This window comes from Carica papaya, chromosome 5, assembly GCF_054855325.1.
Source record: "Carica papaya isolate Zhongbai chromosome 5, ASM5485532v1, whole genome shotgun sequence".
In the NCBI taxonomy this organism is placed as follows: domain Eukaryota; kingdom Viridiplantae; phylum Streptophyta; class Magnoliopsida; order Brassicales; family Caricaceae; genus Carica; species Carica papaya.
In genome coordinates this window covers 7,802,977-7,813,030 of record NC_142313.1, presented here as the reverse complement: position 1 = coordinate 7,813,030, position 10,054 = coordinate 7,802,977, and the positions used below count along the sequence as shown (strand labels likewise).

The following is a 10,054-nucleotide window of genomic DNA, read 5'->3' as shown; positions in this document are numbered from 1 at the left end:
GTGGAGGCGCGAAGCATGCGGGTGGCATCCCGGTCCCCTCGGCTTCATCAACTTTCTTCCTACACATGCTAATGCTGCTTCTTTTACTTTCATATTTATTTCCGGTAGACCACAACTTACGTCCATTTTATACAATGTTTAATGATGCTTAGCGAGGCCTTTTGACTTGGTGGACCTCAGAAGAACGAATTTAATCAATTCTTAATATTATTCTCCACTAACAATTAATTTCTTTAAATCTACCCTCTTAGATTTGATTAAAAAACATTAAACCCAAATCACTACATTTCTCATCCGTAAATCACACCAACTCCCACATCACAATTACAAATAAAACTTAAAACAACAAATTACATGTTTCCAATAAGTTCCCTAAGCAGGCTCCGTATTTCTCTCTTCAATGTACAATACCTTTCAAGGGGTCACCCTAGCACTCTGATTTTATCAAAAAACACATCAGTTCTGCCATCAGGGAGCTAAATTACAAGTAAAATTAGAGAGATGGATAACAAACACCCATTCTGCTCTTACAACCCCTCTGGCTAAATTGTTAGCAGTAAACCTTTCAACCTATGTATTATGCCAAAGTTACTTGATCTTCACCTGATAAACTAACACCCAGCATTCATTGTGGTCAACTGAGCTCTGTGGTCAGCCGGCAGCAACAGCATCAGCCCTGGGACTAGCACCCAAGAGTTGATGTAACTTAGCGCCAGAGTTTGATTTTTTCTCATACACCTCGCCCTCTTGCTCAGTGCTTCTATCGTGTGAACCTGAATTGTTAACTCTAGAAAGCAGGTTCTCAGTATTAACAGGCGCGGCACGCTTGTCATCCACGTTATTCAGACCCATCTCCTCTGTCCGCACTAGTTGTGCATTTTTCAGTTTCTCCTGTATGCCAACCACCCATTTAATAAGTTGCCACAAAATTTATTGAATAAATAAAAAAAATTAACAAACTCTTTACTCAGGAACAGGGAAAAAGAAAGAAATCAATGCCTCTTAAGAAAATAAAAGAAATTCCAGAAGGTGATCATGCACATACCATTAAGGCTACATTTTCTCGCCTTAGTTTATCTGACTTGTCTGTTAATTGACCTATTTCGGATTTTAGTCCTACATTCTCAGCTGTCAGGCATTCAACTTTACGTGCGAGTTCTTCGGTCTCGGCCTACATGAGAGAAAACAAAATATCAACTTCATATGCTAGCCTTCCACATACTCCAAGATGGTCTTGAAAAAAAAAGCTAGCAAGCATTGCACTATTGCACTTTCTACAAAATTTTCACCTGCTTCCTCAGCCTTGACCTTCTAGCAGATTCTCGGTTGGATTGCTTCCTCCTCTCCCGTTTCAGCTCCCGTTCATTCTAATAAAAAAATTGCACTTTACCAAGTTATATTTTAAGTAGGTGATAGAAAAGATGACATTAGCTATAATTCAAGCATTAATTTGTTACAAGAAAATCATATCATCAAACCTTCGACAAATTGAAGAATCTTGAAAGGGGAAATGAAAAAAGAAAATGGATTTCAGAGACGTTAAATGATATCAGCATACGATTACCTGTAACCAGGCTTCAGGAGGCACCATGGCCCCAGGCTGTGAAACACTAGAAGGACTAGACTTAACATTCATGTTTGATGAGTTCTGAAGCATCAATGCTGTGCCCATTCCAGGAGACAGTACAGTTCCAGAAGCATTTCCTATGATGTTAGCAGGACCACCAGCTGTGCCCAATACTTTATTAGAAGCTGGATCCCCAGCAGGAACCGAGCCTGACTGTCCCTGATTTTTCCCCCCTACACCAGTTGAAATAAAATTTAGCAAACTACGAACCCAAAAAATGACAGAATCTGCATCCTATAATGTCCTTCATCCAATTATTTCTAAACCACTGGGAATAAGTTGTTACAATCACATCAATGATGTGAAAGGATTCATGCATTTGACATCCAACATGATCCATCTCCATTACATTTCCCTAAGAAATTAGGGCCTAAAAGACAATCAATAAGCAGTATCAAAGCGAAGTAAGGATTTAAAAAGAGAGCATGGTCCAAAAATAATTAAGATCAGACAAAAAAGGCTTGATTTTTTAAACATGCAGAAACAACAACCAAACCATTTCTTCACCAAAATCCTAATTGACAGGAACAACTTCTTTTTCCTCTTTTGCCTCCAAGAATAATAAACTGTGAGCTGCTTTAAAAAGTAACAAACTGGTTTCTGCAATATAATTTGATATCAAGTTGATGTTATCTATCTGCGTGCCAAAATTTATCACTCTAGGGTGAAAAAAGCATATTAATCAATCCGTATCCAATTAAAGGAACTAATGAGTCATTAAACATCTCAGACAACTGTCCCTATCAATTCGCATGTAGAATATGGTGTCAGCATCGATACAAGATGACAGGCCAAGCAATTATTCATTAACAGGCACAATGGTCATCTGATAAGCATAAAATATAAAGTGATAACATATGCTACAGAGAGATTGATCCCAGGTAATACTTTCATTAATCAATATTAAGCCTGGTGAAAATCAATGTCATACCAGCAGTTGGTGTTCCCTCATGACGTCTTTTCCTTTTGGTTTGATCCACCTGCAAAAGATAAGCAGAATTATGTAGCATAATATCTTTAAGAAAAAAGATGTGGAAACAAATGCTGGTGGGAAGAGATAAGTCCTTACCCCTGATGTACTCCCATCACTTCCATCACTGGAGCCTTCGGTATCAATACTATTCACAAAGCAAACAAAGTTGCAAATAAGAAAAGACCCAACAGAAAATAGTAAACCATCTGAGTTGATGCATGACCAAGAAAATGCAAAGGCAAATTCAACAAACCTCTTGGACAACCCATGTTCACCTGCACCCTCAGCACTGTCTGTGTTGCCATTGCCTATTGACATTGCTAACCCATCAAATCCTTTCAACTTCTTCATTAGACTGCGATCCGTGATTCCTGATGATTTTGTTGGTGTCTCTATGCTCAAAGGGGTTGCAGTCTGCATTATTGCAATAGCATCATGTCCAAAATCAATGTGTATCTTCTGTCTATTAAAGAGAGTTACATTTCCAAAATAATATATCCTTAGTCATGTTCTTTCAAAATCTAGAAGTTTCACTTACAGCAGGTGATAATGGAACCCCATGGCCTTGCGAGTGTGATCCCTGAAAAGGAAGGTTTTGATTAATACATCAGAAATTTGTGTGGTTTGATAGTTAAAACCCCGCCCCTCTTAATAATATATTAGAATTAGTATTCACAAAGTAATGGAGAAAGTATCTTCACCATACAAAAACAAGCTTGGAATGGATATCCGACAAGGATATTTCGGAATCAGTATTCCAATATTGCCTGGTATCATCTACTCATTTTTTGAGAGGTTGGTAGGGTTACAACATTCCACTGAACTTCAATTTTTGGACACTAGAAAACAACTAATTATCTTACCAGTTGCAAATAAAAGTGGAATTCCAACAATTATTCCCACAAGGATAGATCATAACTATGAAATAGTATGAATATCAGCTCACCAGAGAAACTGCAGGATGTGCATAAACTCCTCCATGTGAATATATTGCTGCATAAGGCGCCCCATAAGGTGGCATCATAGGCTGTAATAATTAATTAGTTAACATACAACCTGACGAAGTATACACCAAATCCATCCAAGTCAGTGCACATAATAAAAGCTTCGAGAAATACCTGTGGGCCCCACATATAGGGGTGCGGAGGATGACCAGATGGCATAGCTGAATTGTAATATGGTGGAATTGGGACTCTGGGGCTGTAATATGCCTGGAGATGAAACAAAAAGCTTAAATCATTATTACCAAATTCTTAAACAACGAGAATGGATTTAACCATCAAACAAACGAAATATGTTTTAGCAAAGTATATTGGTCTGAACAGATGCCCAAAGTAGATAACCTGCATGGCTGCCCAATCAGGATAAACATGGATATTGGTCTGATCCTGTCAATGCAAAAGGATTGATGAATGCTCAGCTAAGAAAAACAAAGTTCAACTCCAAGGCCAAATACAGAAAAATAAACAATTGCCAAATGTACTAACTTGAATTATCAACAAACGGTAATGAAGGAAAAGCATTTTTCTTCCAATCACAAACAGACAAGATATCTCTAATTCTATTTCCAGCAGGGGAACACTAATAGTTTCTTGCTTACCGCTGGTGCTGGTGATGAAGATTTATCAGACTTCGAGGATTTTCCCTCTTCACTGTTCCCCATGTTCAAGCACCAAAGTAAAAGCTGTCAGCTGATTTAGAGAATACGAATGATACTTCACGTTTTCTGGTTGATGTTAAGAAATACAATCAGTGGAACAAAGGACGGGATTGTAAAGCTGCAAGTGGCGAGAAAAACGTGAGAAGCAGCAAAAAAAAGAGCTAAATAATCAAAATTAGAAAGTGAAATTAAATTTCCGCATGATATGCCTGAAAGAGATATTAAGTTTCTTCATGGATCAAAATATTAAAACTACAAGCCACAAAAAGGGGAAAAATGGGTCAAAAAGTTAGAATTTCCAAATCCTGCACATTTATGTAAAAATATGCTTTGGCTACCAGAGTCATCAAAATTTTGTCTAACCAAAAGGCAAAAAATTATACAATTAAGAAATAACCAGAACAATACCTTAATTTTTCTCTAAGAACGAAAACTGAAAGGTAGAATTAAGTTATCGTAAGTTAAGAGAACAAGACTGTTATTGGCAGCAAAAAAATGCTTAAAAGCACCCTACAAATACTTCCTTCCGCACAAAATGAAAAGAAGAACTGTAACTCATTAACTAGCGTACAGAATTCACAACTAATAATAACGTTCCAGTAATTACCATTAGAATTTTGCAGTTCTCCATAGATTACATCACTAAAATTATGGATGTTTTTAATCCTTGCTTTCACAGCTAAAATATAAAGCATAAACAAGAGTATTTTTTATTCTTGCTCCCTCTTTTAAAATAACAGAAACACTACAGTTCTATACATATCAATTTTACCATAGCCCACCAGAAACAAGGATGGATTAGAGGCCGTATTCTTTTCTTTTCCAAATTTCAACAAAACAAAAAATAGAAGTCACAAGAGAAAATCCCTTCCCATGCAAAGTGGGGTTAACATATTTTTTAACTAATTGAGAATATTTATCTGCATAATAGACCGGTTACTGAACAGACGATTCATATATTTATTAGGCAAAAATTAACCCACAACATATATATTGACGAGAAAACAGGGGTGTAAGACTATGGAAGCTAGCATATGATGGTGGACTAGTTCATACACCACCAGATTGCCTGTCCTCGGTTAAAAAGACAGTACTCCAAAAGAGCCAGAGGATGGATACTAGAGATCCAGGGATCTGAAGTCGGAAATTTTAAGGGCGGATGAGGGTGAAAATGTCTTATCGTCATCATCACCGATTACAACGAAGGGATGCATACAAGTCAAGGACGATGTCCAAGCCAGTACCACAAGGATAATATAGGGGCAAAAGGACGAATATACCCTCGAAACTAGAATTTGAGACACCTGCAGAACTTTTTGAACATGATGAAAGTTATAAATTTCGCAGAAACGTTCAAACAATAGACAAGAACTTATCCACAAACTAAGCGTTTAGATTAGTTGCTACAGTCCCAATTTTCATCCTCCAATTTCGTCATCTAATTTAACTTTCCCTCTCTGAAGGAGACACTTCTACAGATTTGAAGAAATATTTTTGACAAGAAAATCGAAGGTCACCAGAAAGGCAATATCAACGAGATCCAGCTAAGTATCGTCTGTTTGGATGCCGAGAAAACGGAGGGAATCTATTTTAGACAAAAGAAAGAGGAAAGAACTATAATTCCGAATTGTAAGTCTCATCTCCTCTAGTTCTGCTCCAACCAAAACCACGCTGAGTTGAGTTACGGAGTTCTCAGGTTAAAAATAATTATAAAAAAAAGCTTAATCGTTCAACATTCAATTTCTTTCAGTTTCCCACATTTCTCACCAGCCAGACAACACCTAACGGTCGAAATTCGTATGACCAGACATCTTGTCCAGGCCAATACTAGAACAAATTTCTTTCCTCTTGTACTTACCACCATTTTCCAAGCAACCAAACAAAACCTTGTACATTTGGAGACTTGAAAAACAAAATAAACTAAATCAACACTGTGAAACAAAACCAAGGAAGAAGAAATTTTTGCATTCAAAATTAACATACCTTGAACTCAGGAATCTCAACTCCCCTTCTCGTCACCTTCAAAAAACAAGCCAATAAGAACAAATTCGTCGCAGGATTCGATGCTTAAACGACGTTCAACAAGGAGACGGGATATAAAAAAAAAAAAAGAAAGAGAAATTAAAAAGAAAGAAGTAAATTAAGAAGGGAAAGAAGTCCTGGCTCCATGCATTTTCTTTCTATCCATCTCTCTCCACTTTCTCTCTCTTAAACAAACAAGAGAACAAAAAAAGCAGAGGGAAAAAGTCCGGTTTTCCGCAGAGAGAGAGGGAGAGAGGAGAGGGGGGGGGTGGAGAAGGGGGAGAAGAAGGGAGAAAGGGGGGAGCGCCAAGGCAACATCCACGTCATCAAACACGTGTCGTATACAGAAGAGATGTACGTATACAGCGTATATACGGAGGCTGGGTGGTTGTTGAGCTGGCCCATCGATATTCGCGCTGCCATATTTATTTATTCCAACGTCACCTGTACCGTACACGTGTTGGTTTCTGTGTCGATCTACGCGTCACTGGATAGGGTCCAACCTATTCCACCCGTCATGTGGCTTACGTGGTCTGTTTCGTTGGATTGTTTGATTATTTTAATTATAATATAAAAAAATATACATAATTTGAAAATAAGATTTAACCACAATGAATAGGTCGTTTGGAGTCCACGACTGGCCAGTCATTGACGACCTAAATGGGGTCTTTAACTCTCTAAGCCACGTCTCAGGATTTACATTTAAGGATTCATTGATATTTTCATGTCATTCTTTTTTCTTTTTTTAAAAAAATGTTTTTAACTTTTTGACGATGATTTGGCAAATTACTGTTCTGATTCAATAATTCCTTACTTAATTAATCTTAATATCACAATTATTTATTCTCACACGTGATTATGACTTTTTGACCTATTAATAGAAACCATACATTTGTGACAATTTTATTTCTAAAAAATCTAATTGATATTATTATCTTCCTTGAGTGAGAGCAGAGAATTTCTCATGGGTTTATAATGGTAATTTTCACAAGAGCCACGCATGCTTTAATAGTATGTAAAATTTCTTACAACAAAATTTAAAATTAATAAGAATTTTTTACCAATAATTTGAGTTACAATTAAATATTAGATGGGTACAACAAATGTAGGAATTCCTAACTATAAAGGAAATAAATTTATAAAGTTAATACGGAAGCGATTAATAAAATTAAAATTTATATTTTTTACATAATAATTTAGAATGGATAATAGGAGTACGAGAATTTTTCTCATAAAAGATAAACGAAAATTAAAAATATGAAACGAAAAGCGAGTAACTAAATATTTTATGACAACTTTCACTAGCACTTGAAGAGAGTCTAAATAATGAACTACTCACAACTCTCATACTGATCGAGATCTGGATCTTGATCCTCTTGATATGAAATAGTTAATAAAATTGTAAGTTACACTAACCCATTAAGAGTATTACGCTAATTATATATACGAAAAATTGAATATTAGTAAAAATTATAAAATAACTAATGAAGCACTTAATTTGAGTAAATTCATTTAATATAAATAAGACCGCTTATTCTAAACTTACCGTAACGAGTTTTCCAAAATAACTTATGAAGACTCATATCCATATCACTCTTTACTTTCATACATAAGAGAACAAAAAATAATAATTTTCCTTACTTACCTATTTACCGGTACCCCTGGGGGTCTATGGGGGTGCCTCATTTACTCATGAACCCAATAACCAAATTTAACAATTAAACGGCCATTCCCATACCCAGTCCGGTAATAGGAGCCAAACACTCCATCGCCTCGATACTCCGTCCGATATGAGGGTGAATCATATCTCCAAAACTTTCCCGGTAAGGGACTTTCCAGCTCTGTCTGACTAGGGTAACGTTCATGGTAGGGTTTCCTATGTATTGGGTTTGTCCACCTTTTTTCTAGATATCCAGTAAGTCTTTCACATACAAATTTTCATCAATAAATAACCAACAACGCATACCAATATCTCATATCACATTCACATATCAATTAAACTACAATAATACTAACTGAATATAACCAAAATAACCAGATAAATCGATAAAATTATTGAAACTATAAATTAAGAACATGTACTATACAAAAATCAAGCAAGTAGGATAGTATAGAAAAATAAATAGGAAATCAAGACAATTGTAAACTAACTGGTTCCACCTTCACTAGTGACTTATAATTATTTTTAGGATTTTTTAAATATTTACAAAACCTGAAATTATACATCGTTAAACCTCAATTTACCGTAACGAATAATAGGGTGAGGGATCCCTACCTAGATCAATGTTTCGAGATGTCGAACTCTCTACTACGTCTCTTAATGGGTACCGGATTCCCTGAATTTTTATATGGAATTCAAAACACTCATTACACACCTAGAAATACCCCAAAAATCTAAAATCAATGTCTAAAACTCATTCCAGTCAATTTTTGGAGTTCCGGCACGGCGGTGCCACAGTGCTCCAACGCCAGCTCCACTGCCCATGGGGGCGGTTCGTTTCAGCATAACCGATTGTTGGCTGATTTTGCCAGTTTTGAGCGATTTCGGCCATATTCCTGCAGTTATGGGCCCAGTTGGCCGAAAAATCTCAAAGAAAACCGAACCTACCTGTGGGAAAACCTCTAGGTGCGACGACTCCGTCGATCCTCCTTTACAGTTGAGGCTCTTTCTTCACCTGCCCTGCACAGAAAATAACGGTGAGTACAATGATCGAAAAATTACGTAAAATAAAAATTGGGAATGAGCTCATCGGAGGGGTTTTAGGATTTTACCTGTGGCGGCTCCGCAAGGCTTTACCTGCTATTTTCGACTCACCCGCCGTTCCTCTTACTTTGATTTGGCCACAGAGGTACTCAGAATTGAATTTTAAGTAGGTAGGGGAAAATTTTATCTTTTTTTGGCGGTCGGTGGTCGGCCTCCTTATCTAGAATATGGATTTTATTCTCCGGCGGCTAAAGTTTAGGTTTTCGTGAGATGCAAAGTATTTATAACCATTCCGCATTGAACTGGGTCGTCTATCAGGTTTGATCTCGATCGTTCATCGTGATTAATCTCAACCGTCTGATCACACCTAAAGTGAAAACAGATCTAGGTCGTTCACACGCACGTGATCGATCTTGAGCCATCCAATTGCGGGGCACGCGGATAGCCAACGTGGCCTCCTGCGTGGCGCCGACATAAGCATGTCTGGCCACATGGCGCGCACTGGTTCGTTGAGACTATTGACTGGGCGATTTTACGTGGTCAAACTTTCTCTATTTGTACTTTGACCTGAGTAAAATTGTATTAATGAACTCGTTTTAAGATGGTAATTATGATTAAAGCTTGATACTTTTTTTAAATAATAAAAAAAGATGCATAACTATTCATAATAAGCAATCACAATCTCATTATTATATACACTCTGCCGATATAAAATGTTAACATAGAAGTTATATTTTATTAACATGTCGAATTGATATAGTTAGTTTGCATTTTTAAGTGATAAGTACTCCTCTAATATTTACTTGAATCATGAAGTATAGAAATATTAATATGATCTTATAATTAGTATTTAACTTTAGTTCCCTTTAATTGAATATTTCTGCATAACATTTTAACTGTGTTTTTGCAAGATTATTGACAACATTTGTTGCAAACGATCCAGATTCGTTTCCTCCTTAGGCACGATAGGACGGACGAGATCAATCACGATGAAGGATTCAGATTAACACAGAATGGGTATAAATATTTTCCATCACACAGAACCCAACCTCAGCCGCCAACCCCTCC

The 10,054-nt window shown here is 36.7% G+C and overlaps 1 protein-coding gene across 3 annotated transcripts; it reads right to left on the bottom strand.

Moving 5' to 3' along the window:
• Positions 1–267: 267 nt before the first annotated feature.
• Positions 268–6,547, bottom strand: LOC110806879 (G-box-binding factor 3-like). Of its 3 annotated transcripts, none has more exons than XM_088219787.1 (13): positions 6,244–6,547; positions 4,201–4,378; positions 3,944–3,988; positions 3,719–3,811; positions 3,547–3,627; positions 3,139–3,180; positions 2,854–3,014; positions 2,697–2,745; positions 2,559–2,607; positions 1,565–1,800; positions 1,290–1,367; positions 1,046–1,171; positions 268–891 (listed from the first exon to the last, which is right to left on the bottom strand). In XM_088219787.1, exons 2-13 carry the CDS (start codon positions 4,261–4,263, stop codon positions 652–654), a joined length of 1,263 nt encoding a protein of 420 aa, XP_088075913.1. In that variant the 5' UTR covers positions 4,264–4,378; positions 6,244–6,547; the 3' UTR covers positions 268–651. The 3 variants fall into 3 exon arrangements, with proteins under 3 accessions (XP_088075913.1, XP_088075914.1, XP_088075915.1); XM_088219788.1 differs by lacking the exon at positions 6,244–6,547 and adding an exon at positions 5,317–5,719; XM_088219789.1 differs by lacking the exon at positions 3,944–3,988.
• Between the last annotated feature and the right edge of the window lie 3,507 nt (positions 6,548–10,054).

Excerpts from the sequence above, each read along its gene's own strand:
- LOC110806879 (XM_088219787.1), bottom strand. The coding sequence starts at position 4,263 with ATGGGGAACAGTGAAGAGGGAAAATCCTCGAAGTCTGATAAATCTTCA. Across the intron at positions 3,628-3,718 it reads CCTATATGTGGGGCCCACAG|CCTATGATGCCACCTTATGG; the intron begins GTATTTCTCGAA and ends TAATTATTACAG. Across the intron at positions 3,181-3,546 it reads CACATCCTGCAGTTTCTCTG|GGATCACACTCGCAAGGCCA; the intron begins GTGAGCTGATAT and ends CTTCCTTTTCAG.